We start from the raw sequence: 17,337 nt of genomic DNA, 5'->3' as shown, positions 1-17,337 counted from the left end.
TGTATTTCATGTAATTATATTATAAATAGAATAAAAGTATGTAATTTTGCTTTAAAAGATATATAGATGTGGGTATGAGGTGGGGATGGGGCGGGTACGAAGTGGGGCGGTGTAACACCCCCAAATCTCCCTCTACGTAAATACTATATTTATACGTATACAAATACTGTAGAGATAGACTTGGGCGTATTACCGCCACGTGAAAACGTAAGGCTTAATTAATTACTCAAATTGCAGCGGAAAAATAACTAACTTTTATTAATAATAGGAGTAACCATAATAACTGTTTCAAAATAAACTAATAAAAACTTGTCCATAAATAAAATTAATTCCTAACTATGTGATCCCAATCCCGACTCTAGTATGCGCACGAACAACTTCACACCTGAAATCAAGACTGCTTACCAAAATGGTAAACAGGGCGAACCAAAACAAAAAGGAAAACAGATTAGCAAAAACGCTAAGTACGTGTAAGTGCAAGGCATGTAAATACTTTTATTAGACAAACATACTTTTGAAATAACCCATTAAATTTAATTGTCACAAGTCAATTTCCAAAATTAAACTTTCCAAAAATAATTAAACCTTCCAAGGGTAGTAATATTCATCAATAAAAGTTTTCCAAACTAATAGATTTTCAATTTATAAACTTCTCAATTTTTGATATATTCCTAAACCAATTTTCCTCACCTAAGTGTGCACACCCCCCAAGCAAGTTATACTATACTCGAGGAAAGACCAGATCATACAAAGCTCATGGTCTTACTTAACCAGTCCCGGGTAGAGGGACAATTAAAATACCAAATACTCAGGCCCATAATGAGCTGCAAATTAATTGAATCAAGTAATTTATAAATCAACAACTTTTATTAAATAGATCAACACTTTTAAAGATTAAACCGTTAAATCGTGAAATTATATATTTCAACTTATTATGAAAATCGTTAACTTAAAAATTCATACGTTTACTCAAACAATCATCCAAACAAACATTTACCAAAACACGCATTGTATCAAGGGCCTAGCCACCTATATGTACCTTGATCACGAGAACAATTAAGGTACGATCACTAAACTTGACCACGATCGAGGGACTCCTCCTACACAATTAAAATAACCTTAATTAATATAAGGTTAACAAAATTAACACAAAACTATAAATAATACTCCACTAGTGCATGAACTACCAAACTATTAACTTATAAACCAATCCTTTAAAATGATGATTCTTAGTACGTATAATTTGTACATTAAAACTATAACATTAATAAAAGTATAATAGTATTATCTTTAGGGTAGTAGTAAAAAATAAATAATAGTAGTATTATGGATACATAAAAAAAAATCAAGTTATAATAAGTAGAAGGGTGCGTAGCACCTTAGCTTGCGGCAACGATATTAATATGGGTCAGCACAAGTTGTTGACGAGAGAAGGGTAGTGTATGGTTGGGAGAAATGGTGGTTTGGTTGAGCACAAGAAAGGAATAGAGGAGGGCTTGAGATTGAGAGTAGAGAGAAGAGTTTTCTGATTTTTGGTGTGAGGAATTTGTGAAGTGTTGAGGGTCTATTTATAGTGTTTAAGGGGTAGTAAGATAGAGTTAAAGGAGGGTTGAGATAAGTATGGGAACATGATAAATGTAAGTTTGTTAAATGAATATGAGTAAAATTTAGTCTAGGTTAATTCATGTGGGAAAATACAATGGAAATGATTAGGGATGGAAGTAGGATAGATGCTAATATGGTTAAGATGAATTAAGAGAAATTAAGGGATTTAAGTTAAAATAGGATAATGATAACAATGGCTTCATAACTACTCAAAACTCACGGCCCTTTCATTTCATTTTTTTTTTTTTTTTTTTTTTTATAAAAAACGAAAATCATTCTTAAATAAATAAAATAATTAGATTTGATAATTAAATCAAGTTAAAATATATAGATAATATCAAAACTAAGATTTGTTGTAATTCATGAGATAATAATTAAGCTAAAGTTGTTGAGTATTATTAAGATAAAATCCGGAAAATAAAATTAAAAACGGAATATAACGGTAATTAATAAAGTATGGACCGACCAAGATCATAATTTAGAAATATTTAATTATTTCAATTAATTAAAGAAATTACTAATTAAGAAAATATTTCCAAAAATTAGGGGTATTACAGTCTACCCCCCTTAAAAGAAGTTTCGTCCCGAAACTTAAAATTATTTAATAACTCGAATTAATACTCCAAATTAGTTAAAATTTAGTAAGTTCATGCACAACCTAAGGACTTGACTCAGAAGACTCACTTAATAAAGACATAAAAGGAAAGCGCGAAACTCTATTGCATTCTACCCCCCTTAAAAGGAAGTTACGTCCCCGTAACTTAACCACTCACCATGAATAGGTTTGGGTACTTTTTTCGCATTTCTGCCTCAGCTTCCCAAGTAGCTTCCTCAACCTTATGGTTCGACCATAGAACCTTGACAAGCTTCACATCCTTGTTTCTGGTGCTTCTAACTTTACTATCTAAAATTCTCACCGGTCTTTCTTCATAGGTCAAACTCTCATCTAGCTCAATTGTCTCTGGTTCTAGCACATGTGCAACATCAGGAACATACTTGCGGATCTGACTCACATGAAAGACATTGTGCACCCTTTCCAACTCGTTGGGTAAGTCCAACTTATATGCCACATTTCCAACTTTCTGAAGAATCTCGTATGGCCCAATGTACTTTGGGCTCAACTTCCCCCTCTTCCCAAATCTCATTACCCCCTTCATAGGAGATATCTTTAGCAACACCTTCTCTCCTACTTGGAATTCTACATCTCTACGCTTCTCATCAGCATAACTTTTCTGTCTGTCTTGGGCTGCTTTGATTTTCTCTTGGATCAGCTTTACTTGCTTAACAGTTTCCTCTATCATTTCAGGCCCAAGTACAACAGTTTCACTTATGTCACTCCAACAAACTGGGCTCCTACATTTCCTTCCATACAAAGCCTCAAGTGGGGCCATTCCAATGCTTGCATGATGGCTATTATTATATGAAAATTCAATCAAGTCTAAGTGGTCTTCCCATGAACCTTGATACTCCAATACACATGCTCTCAACATGTCCTCCAAGGTCTGTATGGTCCTTTCAGTCTGACCATCAGTTGCAGGGTGAAAAGCTGTACTCATCAATAGCTTTGTTCCCATGGCCTTTTGCAAACTTTTCCAAAAGTTAGACAAGAATCTCGAATCACGATCTGAAATGATATCTGTAGGCACTCCATGATACTTCACCACAAACTTCACATATGCCCTCCCCAACTGATCCATAGACCAAGTGTTTTTCATAGGTATAAAGGTTGCGGACTTAGTCAATCGATCCACAATGACCCAAATAGTGTCATTCCCTGCCCTGGTCCTTGGTAATGCCCCCACAAAATCCATGGCGATCGAATCCCACTTCCACTTTGGTACTTCCAAGGATTGAACCATTCCTTGTGGCCTTCGATGCTTTATCTTCACTTTCTGGCATGTTAAGCATTTTGCCACAAACTCTGCTACTTCTTTCTTCATGTTTGGCCACCAAAAGACCTTCTTCATATCCTTGTACAACTTATCCCCTCCAGGATGCATCGAATAAGGAGAGCTATGGGCCTCCTCCATCAGTCTTTGTGATGTCCCCACGATGTTGTGGAATACACCATCTCCCTTTAAATCGAATACTTCCATCATCAGTAATAGTAAAGTCCAAAACCTGTCCTCCCTCAATCTTCTCTTTTATTGCCTTCAACTTCGAGTCCCCCAACTGACTTTCTCTAATCTCATCATAAATAGAAGGTTTCACCGCCAAGGCATTTAACATCTTACTGACCTCTCCATGCTCCACCACTTCCAAATTCATCTTCTGAAATTCTACACACAACTGGTCTGGTAAAATCATCAAATTCATCAAATGACTGGTTTTCCTACTTAAAGCATCAGCTACCACATTAGCTTTCCCCTCATGATATTGGATATTCACACTATAATCTTTCATAAATTCCAACCATCATCTCTGTCTCGAGTTCAAATACTGCTGAGTGTAAATGTACTTTAGACTCTGATGATCTGTGAACATTTTACAAGTTGCACCATATAGATAATGTCTCCAAATTTTCAAAGCAAACACAATCGCAGCTAACTCCAGGTCATGGGTTGGATAGTTCACCTCATGTAGTTTCAATTGTCTCGAAGCATATGCAATGACCCTCCGATTCTGCATTAAAACACAACCCAATCCAAACTTCGATGCATCACTATACACCTCATATTACCCACTTTCATCTGGCAAAGCCAATACTGGTGCTGAGGTTAACTTATCTTTCAAGGTCTGGAACGCTTGCTCACACTCCTGGGTCCAAACAAACTTACATTCCTTCTTCATTAAATTCGTCATGGGCCTCGCAATCCTCGAAAAATCCTTCACAAATCTTCGATAATAGCCTGCCAATCCCAAGAAACTTCGAACATCTGACACATTCTTAGGTGTTGGCCATTCACTCACTGCATTGATCTTCGAGGGATCTACTGAAATTCCTTCCCTAGAAATCACATGCCCCAAAAAGGCTACCTTTTCTAACCAAAACTCACACTTCGACAGCTTAGCATATAATTGGTGCTCCCTCAGGATCGACAATACTTTCCTCAAATGATCTTCATGCTCCTCCCTATTCTTGGAGTAGATCAAAATATCATCAATGAAAACCACCACAAACTTATCCAAATATGGCCTAAAGATTCGGTTCATCAAATCCATGAAAACTGCAGGTGCATTAGTTAACCCAAATGGCATGACCGTGAACTCATAATGGCCATAACGTGTCCTGAAAGCACTCTTGGGAATGTCCTGCTCTGCAATTCTCAACTGATGGTACCCTGACCTCAAATCTATCTTGGAAAATATCCCAACTCCTTTCAACTGATCAAACAAATCATCAATTCTAGGCAAAGGATACTTATTCTTGATTGTCACATTATTCAACTCCCGATAGTCTATGCACAACCTCAAACTTCCATCCTTCTTTTTCACAAACAACACTGGAGCACCCCATGGAGAAGAACTAGGTCGAATATATCCCTTATCCAACAAGTCATCTAACTGAGTTTTTAATTCCTTCATCTCAGCTGGAGCCATCCTATATGGGGCCTTCGAGATAGGTCCAGCCCCTGGTAGCAATTCTATGGTGAACTCAACATCTCTTACTGGCGGCATACCTGGTATCTCATCAGGAAACACATCTGGAAATTCCTCAACTACTGGAATACTCTCTTTCTTCTCATCCTCCCTTCCCACTTCCTGAACACTACACATGTATATAGGATAACCCTTCCTGACACAATTCCGAAACTGCAAGGCAGAAATGATTTTGATCCCTGAACTCTTCCCTTCCTTCCTATAAGTCACTGTCACATTACCCGGACCCAACAATTTCACTTTCTGAGCAGCACAATCTATGTGAGCCTTATACTTTCCTAGCCAGTCCATTCCTAAAATCACATCAAAGTCTTGCAAATCAAACTCAATCAAATCTGAAGGAAATTCTACTCCAGCTATGGTGATAGGTACCCCTTTATGTAACTTAGAACAATTTCTCACCTCCCCAGTTGGAATAGAAATATCTAGAGACACTAATAATGGACTCTCTAACTTTAATCTTTGGACCAGAGATTTTGAAACAAAAGAATGAGACGCACCCGAATCAAACATGACTCTAGCATTCAAAGAACAAACAAGGAAAGTGCCAATTACCACATCATTAGAAGCCTCAGCCTCACGACGATTCATCACGAACACACGACCCTTAGGGGCCCCTCCTGCACCGCTACTGGTTCCATTCTTCTGAGCTGATCCATTGGTCTGGGGTGGTTTAGGTGGGTTATTGGTCTCCTGTACTTTTCCCATCTTAACATCCTTCTCCTTAGTGTAGCACTCATACTCCCGATGCCCCAGTTTCTGACAGTAACGACAAGTCACAGGGTTTCCCTCACAATCCTTCCCTGGGTGATTTTTCTCACATCTCTTACAAAAATAACTTCTCTTAGGCCTGGTGTTATTTCCATTCCCATGGTTGTTATTTCCTTGTCCATTAGCTCCCTTCCCAAGGTTTCCCCTATTGTCCCTCCTGTTGAATTGCCCACTTCCCCCAGAATTTTCCCCAATTCTAGGCCTCTTATCAACTCCATGTGAACCCCCATCACTCTTCCTTTTCCCTCCAGCTGAGTTCTCTAACTCTCTCCCTCGGATCCCATATAGGTGGGCAACTCTCCCATAAACTTCATCTAGTGTTTCAAAGGTTACCCCTCCCAACTTCCCCTGAAGACTTAGGGTTAAACCTTGCTCGAACCTTTGGGCTTTCAACTCCTCCGTGGGTACTACCTCAGGTGCAAACCTCATCAACTCAATAAATTTATTATAATATTCATTAATGGTCATATTCCCCATCCTCAGGTTGGTAAACTCCATGCATTTCTGCTTCTTCAGATACGCAGGGTAAAACTTGTCTCTTATTGCCTTTTTTAGTTCCTTCCATCCAAAGTTAGGAGTTTCCAAAAGCCTATCCCTATTTTGACTCCACCACAAATCAGCTTCTTCCCTCAAGTAATACACAGCATTATTAACCTTTAATTCTTCAGGACAGTTAATAGCATCAAACAGCTTGTCAAATTCCCTTATCCAATTCTCCAAACTAGCAGGATCCTCCTTCCCAAGGTAAGTGGGTGGTTTTGCAGCTGCTACCCTCTTAAAAACTTCCCCAAATTGATCTAAGTCGTTGCTACGATTCCCCTGACTCACCAGTTGGCTCATGCTTTGAGCAATGGTAGTTAGCTTCCTAAGAGTAGAGTTCATTTTGGAACCAGTGCGTCTACTATTTCCGGCTCTTAGAGACATCCTGAATAACTTAAAATAACAAACAATACACATTTATTATATGAGAAAATTTCATAAAAATCTTGTTAAAGATTGAAACTCCATATTTAGCCACATAGGCTTGTTAAAGTAATGAATTCATTTTGTCACTACAAGTTCATAAGGGCCACTAGTTGGCTTACAAAACAAAACAATTTGCTATTAATGGAAGAAATCAATCAATTATTATTCTGAAGTTCTACTCTTGGTCTTAGCTTGCTGGATCATCTTTCTGGCCACGTCACCTGTGTTTCCTGTGGAAAGTTGAGGGGAATCAGGTTCTAAAGGTTTAGCCATGTGGGTTGGAATTTGGTTACATTCAAGCAAGAAGGTAGGATAAAATTCACTATAAGTTGGGCTACGGCACGAGCCATAGCTAGAGTTGCAGTTTGGGCTAACATAGGGGCCAGGGTTACGGTTTGTACTGTGTTTTGGACTAGATACTCGACTTCTTGGGACAAGGGGTTCAGTAGTATGAGGTGGGGATTCAAAGTCATTTGGGTGAGGGATTTCTAAGTCATCAGGTGATGTATAGTCAAGATGCAAACGTGGAGGTGGTAAGGGTGGCATATCATAGTTTAGATTATTTAACTTTTGGACTTCATGAGGTGTAAGCCGAAGAGGAATTTCAACAACTATTGGTCTTGGGATTCGACTCCAGTCAACTTCGGCGAAATGTAGGTCTGCTTTAAAATTGGTTAAGGTTCCTAGCCATTTTCCTTCATGCATATAGGCTTCAATATTCCACAACCCATTTGGTTTAATTAAATTTCTATACTTTCGGATTAGTGTATTATATTTAGGTGTGTTGGGTAAGTGAACTAAGGCCAGTAGGATGATCCATGGTTCCTCGATCATAAATTTCATATTCCTGTGTCTTTTTATATCAGTAGCATGCCAAACAATGTCTGTTATAAAGTCACGCACAGATATAGCATCCGATTTTACTAGCCTTTGATCAAAGAAATGTCTTCTAACAGTTTCCATCATCTGTGATAACACAAACTATTTAAGTAAGCAATTCAAATTTCCTCAAGGATAAATCCAAAATGATTACCAATGGAACCAAAATTCCATAACCACACAAATAACTAGACGACCCTAATTATACTTAGACTAATGCACATTAGGTGTTTACAAAATCAAATAGTTTCAATTCATTTTGTTTTCGAAAATAATAATGTACTCGATTCTTGAAATTGGACGGTCGAGCCCACGTCTCCCAGGAAAGTTACCTACAGCGTCGAGGCGAGCCTTTCCTAGACAGAGAGTCGTACCCATTATAGGCCTCCGAAGAGAACCCGAGCATCCTTTTCTCAATCACCTTTCCAAATAAGAAAATAGTTTTTATAGAAAATAATTTTACTTTCGAAGAATGCGAAACTCTATCGATCCTATACGCCCATCTTATGTCTACCCATAAGTTTTATTTCTCAATTTTAATCATTCTTAGACCCGGAAATCTGATACCACTTTGTAACACCCCCAAATCTCCCTCTACGTAAATACTATATTTATACGTATACAAATACTGTAGAGATAGACTTGGGCGTATTACCGCCACGTGAAAACGTAAGGCTTAATTAATTACTCAAATTGCAGCGGAAAAATAACTAACTTTTATTAATAATAGGAGTAACCATAATAACTGTTTCAAAATAAACTAATAAAAACTTGTCCATAAATAAAATTAATTCCTAACTATGTGATCCCAATCCCGACTCTAGTATGCGCACGAACAACTTCACACCTGAAATCAAGACTGCTTACCAAAATGGTAAACAGGGCGAACCAAAACAAAAAGGAAAACAGATTAGCAAAAACGCTAAGTACGTGTAAGTGCAAGGCATGTAAATACTTTTATTAGACAAACATACTTTTGAAATAACCCATTAAATTTAATTGTCACAAGTCAATTTCCAAAATTAAACTTTCCAAAAATAATTAAACCTTCCAAGGGTAGTAATATTCATCAATAAAAGTTTTCCAAACCAATAGATTTTCAATTTATAAACTTCTCAATTTTTGATATATTCCTAAACCAATTTTCCTCACCTAAGTGTGCACACCCCCCAAGCAAGTTATACTATACTCGAGGAAAGACCAGATCATACAAAGCTCATGGTCTTACTTAACCAGTCCCGGGTAGAGGGACAATTAAAATACCAAATACTCAGGCCCATAATGAGCTGCAAATTAATTGAATCAAGTAATTTATAAATCAACAACTTTTATTAAATAGATCAACACTTTTAAAGATTAAACCGTTAAATCGTGAAATTATATATTTCAACTTATTATGAAAATCGTTAACTTAAAAATTCATACGTTTACTCAAACAATCATCCAAACAAACATTTACCAAAACACGCATTGTATCAAGGGCCTAGCCACCTATACGTACCTTGATCACGAGAACAATTAAGGTACGATCACTAAACTTGACCACGATCGAGGGACTCCTCCTACACAATTAAAATAACCTTAATTAATATAAGGTTAACAAAATTAACACAAAACTATAAATAATACTCCACTAGTGCATGAACTACCAAACTATTAACTTATAAACCAATCCTTTAAAATGATGATTCTTAGTACGTATAATTTGTACATTAAAACTATAACATTAATAAAAGTATAATAGTATTATCTTTAGGGTAGTAGTAAAAAATAAATAATAGTAGTATTATGGATACATAAAAAAAAATCAAGTTATAATAAGTAGAAGGGTGCGTAGCACCTTAGCTTGCGGCAACGATATTAATATGGGTCAGCACAAGTTGTTGACGAGAGAAGGGTAGTGTATGGTTGGGAGAAATGGTGGTTTGGTTGAGCACAAGAAAGGAATAGAGGAGGGCTTGAGATTGAGAGTAGAGAAAAGAGTTTTCTGATTTTTGGTGTGAGGAATTTGTGAAGTGTTGAGGGTCTATTTATAGTGTTTAAGGGGTAGTAAGATAGAGTTAAAGGAGGGTTGAGATAAGTATGGGAACATGATAAATGTAAGTTTGTTAAATGAATATGAGTAAAATTTAGTCTAGGTTAATTCATGTGGGAAAATACAATGGAAATGATTAGGGATGGAAGTAGGATAGATGCTAATATGGTTAAGATGAATTAAGAGAAATTAAGGGATTTAAGTTAAAATAGGATAATGATAACAATGGCTTCATAACTACTCAAAACTCACGGCCCTTTCATTTCATTTTTTTTTTTTTTTTTTTTTTTTATAAAAAACGAAAATCATTCTTAAATAAATAAAATAATTAGATTTGATAATTAAATCAAGTTAAAATATATAGATAATATCAAAACTAAGATTTGTTGTAATTCATGAGATAATAATTAAGCTAAAGTTGTTGAGTATTATTAAGATAAAATCCGGAAAATAAAATTAAAAACGGAATATAACGGTAATTAATAAAGTATGGACCGACCAAGATCATAATTTAGAAATATTTAATTATTTCAATTAATTAAAGAAATTACTAATTAAGAAAATATTTCCAAAAATTAGGGGTATTACAGGCGGGGCGGGGATGGGGCGGGTACAACTTAAAATCCACCCCCACCCCATCACCCATGGCGGGTATGATTTTTATCCCCATCCCCGCCCCACCACCCGCCAAACCAAGACCCATCCCCGCCCCAATGGGGCGGGGATGGGGCGGGTCTCCTACTTGACCCGCCCCACTGACATCCCTATTCCACAGCCATCTTGAACTGAAATTCTAAAAAGAAAAGCTTAATTTCCAACATATGTAATAGGAATAACTTTTCTGAGAGGGAAATGTCTAAAGAAAAAAAATATATGTTATTAATAGAAAAAAATAAGTAAGAATTGTATGAATATAGGCATTGATGCATGTAGAAATTACAAACACTTCTTCATCTAGTCTAGTCTAATTTGATGTATTGGTTAGCATAAGCTTTGACTTTATTTCACACTAATCTAATTATGTAATTTTCATAAGTTTGTTTTCCTACACTTATGGCTTGTTGGTTGACTTTCTATCTGGTCTGATTTGATCTGATCTAGTCTGTTGTGGCCTGATCTGGTCTAATTTGAATGTCATATTTGACAAAAATTTGACCTTAAATATACGATAATCTATAAAGAAAAATATATCAATTGGGGTCTTGTTAGATTCGTAATAATGTGTATTTTATTAATATGTGATTTTCATAATTATTTTCAGTACAAATTAAAGATATTTAGCGACAAAAAATTGCACGTAAAACGATGATCTGATCTGAAATTATTTTTTCTGAAATAAGTAATAATAAGGTGAACTAAACAAGGCATTAGGCATGTTCTGCTTAACATAGCTGAGCTGAACTGGTTGGAGATGAACTGAACTAAATTGAAATGAAATGAATTGTTTATGAGAGAAGAAAATTAGGAAATGAATTGAAATGAACTGATTGGAGCTGAATTGAATTGAAATTAAGCTGAAGAGAACAGGCCCTTAAAGACATTTAACTACAAGCAAATAAGATAAAAAAAATATATAATATGATCTAGTGTAATCTGAATTATTCTAGTCTAATACTTTCTCTGTTTTTTAGTTGTATCACTTTTGTTTTCACTGACTCTTAGACAATTTTTAAAGTAGAGAGATAGAAAAAATAAATAGGGCCTATGGGGTAGGAGAAAGATAAAGATAATTTATTAGTTTAAAAAAAGAAGAAGAAGAAGAAGAAGAAGAAGTAAAGCACCCAATTTAAAACTTCTTTTTTAGGAAAGTGATGCAGTTAAAAAAAACGGAAAAACTATGATCTTATCTAATTCCAACAAGAATAAGTTTCTAAAATAAATTGAAGAGAATATGTTCTTAATACTTTTCATGCTCTCTCGGTTTCTTAAAAAGAGGTACCATGTGTGATGGGGAAAAGATATAGAAGAAAACACATTGCCGTAAATGATACATAGGACTCTCTCTGTCTCTCTCTCTTTTTTTTTTTTTTTTTTTTTTTTTGAAACCACTCTCTCTCTCTCTCTCTCAATTAAGAGTCTATTTGGATTTTTTTTTTAAAAGAAATTTAAAAAGTTGATTGGGAGTACAGGTTGGCATAATGGCATGTGGGATTAGACTGAAAAAATGGTTGGGAATTACTAGAGTGGAAGAGGAAAAGTGTTAACTGAAGAAAAAATCATCATTTGTACAAAATAAAGATAACAACTCATCAAAAAGAGGGGATTATTTTCAAAAAGTAAAAGATGTAAATAGAACTAGGCTTGGGCACCCGAGAAAGGAATAGATGCTCTCAATTAAGGGACGGGGAGTAATTAAAACTTTTTCCGTTTCACATTAGTTGACATGTGTCTTCAAAGTTAATAGGTATTTTTTTTTAAAAAAAAAATGATACTCATACTTGAAAAAAGGTACATTTAGACAACTCTAACGAGACTCAACATGAATATGTTATATCTTTAAGTATGGGCCTGTTCGGTGGTAGCTTTTGAGGTAGCTGTTAGTTTTTGAACTTATTCCAATCACTACCTATAAAAATTATAACTGTTTGGTGAAGTAGTGATTTAAGTAGCTATTAGAGGTGGAAGTAGCTTTTAGGTAGCTGTTAATAAAAGCTAGAAAAGATAGCGTTGAAAAAAAAAAAAAAACTAGCGTTCAACCTATTTTTTAGGTTTTATTATCTTTCTTATTATTTTTTTTTTTAAAAAAAAAAACAAAAGTTTTATCTTTTTTTTACTCAGTGTATTTGTTTTCCAGTCAACCACAATATCAGGTTTTCTACCATATTTTTCTACCTGATTATTTTTTATATAATGTTATATTTTCCTAGCTATGTAAACTCTCTACTCCATCTTCTTCTTTCAAAATCATAATTAAATTTATACTTTCGTATGTTATGTGAGAATCAAAAGGAGGAAAAAAAAAAGTATACAAGTTTATTAAGGTATGTCATACTACTACTACCACTAATAATAATAATAATAATAATAATAATTATTATTATTATTATAATAATAATAATAATAATAATAATAATTTCAACAGCTAGTTTTTTCAAACATTTATATTATGAACAACTACCTTGACAGCTGACGGCTCACAACTACCTATTGACAGCTCATAGCTACCTCTACAGCTAACAGCTGCTCAAAAGCTAACAGCCAACAGACCCTATAAGTCATTAAAGAAGTCAAATTAACTTATGTACATAGTTTTATGGTCAAAATGTGTCAACGTATACATATAAGATACAGAGTGAGTATGAAATTTCTGAATTGAGAAAATGTTAAAATTAATACGGAGTAAGAGGAAATATCCGGCTGAACAAGCACAGCAAAATCTTTGACCCCGCAAACAGAGATGGATAGACTGGAGAGCAACAACGATAGAAATCACAAGACCACAACATAAATCGGAAACTAACTAAAAACTTTTTGTGAAGAAAATAATTAATGAATAGATTACATGAAATTGCAACACAATAACACAAACACAGTGAGATAACAATTTCATGACAAAATCTAAGAAAAAGCCCATCACAAAAAACACACCTCAATATTCCAAGAGATTGAAGAAAACTTGTTCGTTTCTGAAAAGAAAAAAAAAAGAAAAAAAAAAAAAACCAAGGTATAGATTCACAAATATCATTCCAAAGTTTCATGCTATAGCAAATAGTCAGGGATTTGTTGTGTTTGTATGGAGCCATTGTTTGAGCTGCCCTGTTTCTCTACTTCTTTGTGTCTGCTATGACGATGACGACTGCTCTTTTTCTTTTCCTTTTGACTTCTTTCTTTTCCTTCACTCTCACCTTGGCTATGGTGTCGTCTCTCTTTACTATGATTTTTATGTTTGCTTCTTCTAGAACTCGAATTCCCAACCTCAGAGGTTACAGCAACAGACTGTTCTCTCAGATTAGGACGACCGTCAATGACAAGTGTTTCCTTTCCTTTTCTTTCGACAAGTTGCTTATCAGCTTCACTATATTTTGATGAAGTAGACACTTCTTCACTTCCTAAGAGAACATCCCTAACTGCACCAGAAAGCAAATCCTCTGTAATCTCCAACTTTTTTGTAGGTATGAAATTTTCACCCTCATCCAGTTTGACAACCACTGGCCTAGGCTTAGCATGGCTTGGTTTTTTCTTAACTTTAAGTGATTGGTCAGTCAATTTCACAAGATCATTCACTTCATTACCGTTCTTGTCCAGATTTTTACTTTCAATTGCGGGAGGGTAATCATTAGAACCTGTGTCATCCTTTTCTGAAGAAAGATAATATAATCCATGTCTTTTGCGGTGCTGTGCAAGCAGAGATCCAGATATTGTTGACGAATCTACATCGTCTGCACCTTGGTCATTAGAATGAAAATAATCATCTTTCTCACTGGAACGAGAAGTTCCAAGACTAAATGTAGATGGTGGATTTAGCTGAATGTCGCTATAAATCAAGTCCAAATCAGTGAGATTATCTTTAAGAGTAAGGTCATCAGGTACAGAAATTCTTGCTTGAGCAGTTACTGAGATTGGACCAAGCTCTTCAACAAAAAGATCATCAAAGAGTTTAGCGATTTCAGAAACTTCAAAGTCTTTCTTCCCTGATTTGTCAACATGATGTCCAGAACAATGAAGAACGTCTTCCTTTACTAAATGCACAACTCCAAGAATATTCCGTGCCCTTTCTTGTATTTCCACTTCATTGCTCCATAATAATGGTCCTAGAGCTGTTTCAGTCATATTTAGCAGCTTAACAACTGCATCTTGGGATGAAGTTTTTCTCTTGGGCAACGATAAAGTGGGTTTCTCTTGCACGGCATCTTCAATGCCGTAGTCACCAAATGACCAAGAGTAAGATTCTTCGACTGCAGACTCAGGCATTTGCTTAGAATTTGCAACAGCTACATGTGTTGACTTATCTTGGCTGTCAAGGCATTTCAATCCAGACTTAGATTCAAAGCTTAAAGATGCCATATCATCAGCAACGGAAGAAGCATCCACTACATCTTGCTGCCAGAGATAAGACTGAAGGCAAAACACTAAAACCTTAAATGTGGACTGAATATAGACAGATCTTACTAACGATGGCAGTAAACTAGTACGTGGCTGCAACAAAGCCTCCATCAGTTCATATGGGTTACTTGAAAACTCAACATACTCACCAGAAACCCAAGCGGCAGCAGATAGTATCCCATGTAAGAAAGGATTACCAAGTAATGCAGGATCAACTAACAGGTCCCGGCCAACCTTGACTAGCTCAGGTCTGGCATCCTTTACTCTCATACCAATATCAACAAGTTGGTTCCCAATTTCCTCCCCTGATTGACAATGTGGAACCCTAGCCATTTCCCCAAGAAGTGATACATACCAATCGAAATCAAAAACAATCTCATAATAATTCCTAGAGCAAGTGACCAGTATCGATCTGAGGATCTCATTACAGAACTCAGGGTCAGACTTCAGGGCATAATTAACCAAAACCTTGGTAATCTCAGCCACATTATCCTCTGACACCATAGACATGAGAAGCCGCAACGAAGTTAGCTTGATATTAGAATCGACATCACTAAGAGACTTAAGCACAACATCCTTATTCTCCAACACAGCCCACAAATGCTTCGTAGCTAAATCAGAAAGCGCCTGTAACCCAAGATACTTCAAATTAGGATCATCCTCACTCAAAAACTCCTTAATCTTCACACTAGCAAGCTTAACAGCAGACTCATGATCACTCAAGCTACTCACAACAGTTCTTATACACTCAAACACCAATGATTTCGCCATAGACCGCTGCATAATCTCACAAATTGGACCAATAATCTTCTTCCCTAACCTAGGCTCTAACAATGCCAACTTAGCAAACATCTTCAACACCTTGATCAACACCCAATTATTCTTACAATCAAGCAAAATTCGATAGAACTCGGGCGCTAATGGCAAATACGTTTTCGTGTCTCGTAAACTAAGCTCACAAAACACCCCAACCGCGGCCGAAACAGCCTGAAGATCAGTACTCTCCAAATTATCAACTAATCTCTTAAAACACACTCTAACAGCATCTGGGTATTTGTTAAAAACCCTCAGAAATACAGCAATCGCCTTCTTTTTAACATAAGGTCTAGTACTAGACAACAATGTAAACAAATCATTGCACAAATCACGGCACAAATCAGGCGTACCAATAATTGATAAACATTGAAGAGCAAGACTGACCTCAAAATCATTAGAACTGGAAAGATCTTTCCTGAATTGATTCGTAACAAGAAGAAGAACTTCAGTAGATTCATTGAAAGTAGCAGAAGCAGCTAAATACCCAATTCTTTTGAGATTGAATTGAGGGTAACTGATTACTTCTACTACATGAAAAGCAGCCCAAGAAATTTCAAACCCATAAATTGAATGAAGATAAGTTAATTTGAGAAGTGCAGTTGATTTCATTTGTGGGTCTGTTGATTTGATTTCGCGACGAATTTCTTCAATAGCTTTTGAGAGGAAAGATGAAAGGGGTGTTGATGATTCTGGGGAATAAAGTCGAATTCCTTTAATTAAATCATCTATTGAGCGTTGAAAGAATGAGTCAATTATTGATGAATTCGCCATTGATGAATTGGATTGAGTTTTTTTTTTATATATATATATATGATTTTGATTTGATGGGGTATTTCAGAATTGTGGGGAATCCATGATCGACTGTTGAAGGTTTAAGGAGAAGAATTTGAGGTGTTTTTTTTGGGGTAGAAATGAAGGAAAAGGGGGTTTGTGATTGGTATTGATTGTCCGAATTGAGGAAGAAGATGATGATTGTGAATTATGATGATAGGAATTCAATCAGTGCAGAAAGCCAATGTTTTGAGTCCTAAATCTGATTTCTCTACAGCCAAATTATGCAAGAGGTTTACACGTTTTTTTTTTTTAATTAATTTTTTTTATCTCTTTATAAAATCAGTAGCAAAAGGGTAAATACTATATAGTAAATTCACTTTTTTTTTTCTTTTTTTAACCAATATATTAAAAATATACTTATGTTCATGTAAAATATTTTTGGATTATCATTTATGTATATTTCCATTGTAACAACTATTCATGCTTTTTAATCATATATAAATACAAATGTTAATGATTAAAGGCGTACATTGACATGTGTGCGGTATGTATTGGTCAAAGTATTGCGATTATTATGAAACGATTTAGCAAACAACACTTGTTTTTTCCTTCTTCCACTTTATTAAATTTATACCCTTCTTTTATTTTAATGCAATTTAATATATTGTAGGAATGAAGGTGGGTTGAATGTAGTGAAATATCGTGTAATATCTTAATGTCTTTAGTCTTTTGTCATATAAAGATTAAAGACTTCAAGCCATTTGAATTGCCTTTTTTTTTTTTTTTTTTAATTCAAATGAGGTACAGACTAAAAGAAAGAAAAAGTATAAAAAAAAAAAAAAAAACAA

At 35.4% G+C, this 17,337-nt stretch overlaps 2 protein-coding genes across 2 annotated transcripts; both read right to left on the bottom strand.

Annotated features, from left to right (window-relative positions):
* Positions 1-5,146: 5,146 nt before the first annotated feature.
* Positions 5,147-6,900, bottom strand: LOC145573434 (uncharacterized). Its single transcript, XM_081631791.1, has 2 exons — positions 5,226-6,900; positions 5,147-5,157 (listed from the first exon to the last, which is right to left on the bottom strand). Exons 1-2 carry the CDS (start codon positions 6,898-6,900, stop codon positions 5,147-5,149), a joined length of 1,686 nt encoding a protein of 561 aa, XP_081487917.1.
* A 6,500-nt stretch (positions 6,901-13,400) lies between these two features.
* Positions 13,401-16,900, bottom strand: LOC145598948 (AP-3 complex subunit delta-like). Its single transcript, XM_081655350.1, has one exon. The coding sequence runs from the start codon at positions 16,484-16,486 to the stop codon at positions 13,556-13,558; it is 2,931 nt and encodes a 976-aa protein (XP_081511476.1). The 5' UTR covers positions 16,487-16,900; the 3' UTR covers positions 13,401-13,555.
* Between the last annotated feature and the right edge of the window lie 437 nt (positions 16,901-17,337).

The sequence above is a fragment of the Chenopodium album genome, chromosome 2 (genome assembly GCF_948465745.1).
Source record: "Chenopodium album chromosome 2, dcCheAlbu1.1, whole genome shotgun sequence".
Taxonomy (NCBI): domain Eukaryota; kingdom Viridiplantae; phylum Streptophyta; class Magnoliopsida; order Caryophyllales; family Amaranthaceae; genus Chenopodium; species Chenopodium album.
Note: the sequence above shows the minus strand (reverse complement) of the source record. Positions and strands in the feature narration are given on the sequence as shown.

Coding starts and splice junctions, on each gene's coding strand:
- LOC145598948 (XM_081655350.1), bottom strand. CDS start 16,486: ATGGCGAATTCATCAATAATTGACTCATTCTTTCAACGCTCAATAGAT.
- LOC145573434 (XM_081631791.1), bottom strand. CDS start 6,900: ATGTCTCTAAGAGCCGGAAATAGTAGACGCACTGGTTCCAAAATGAAC.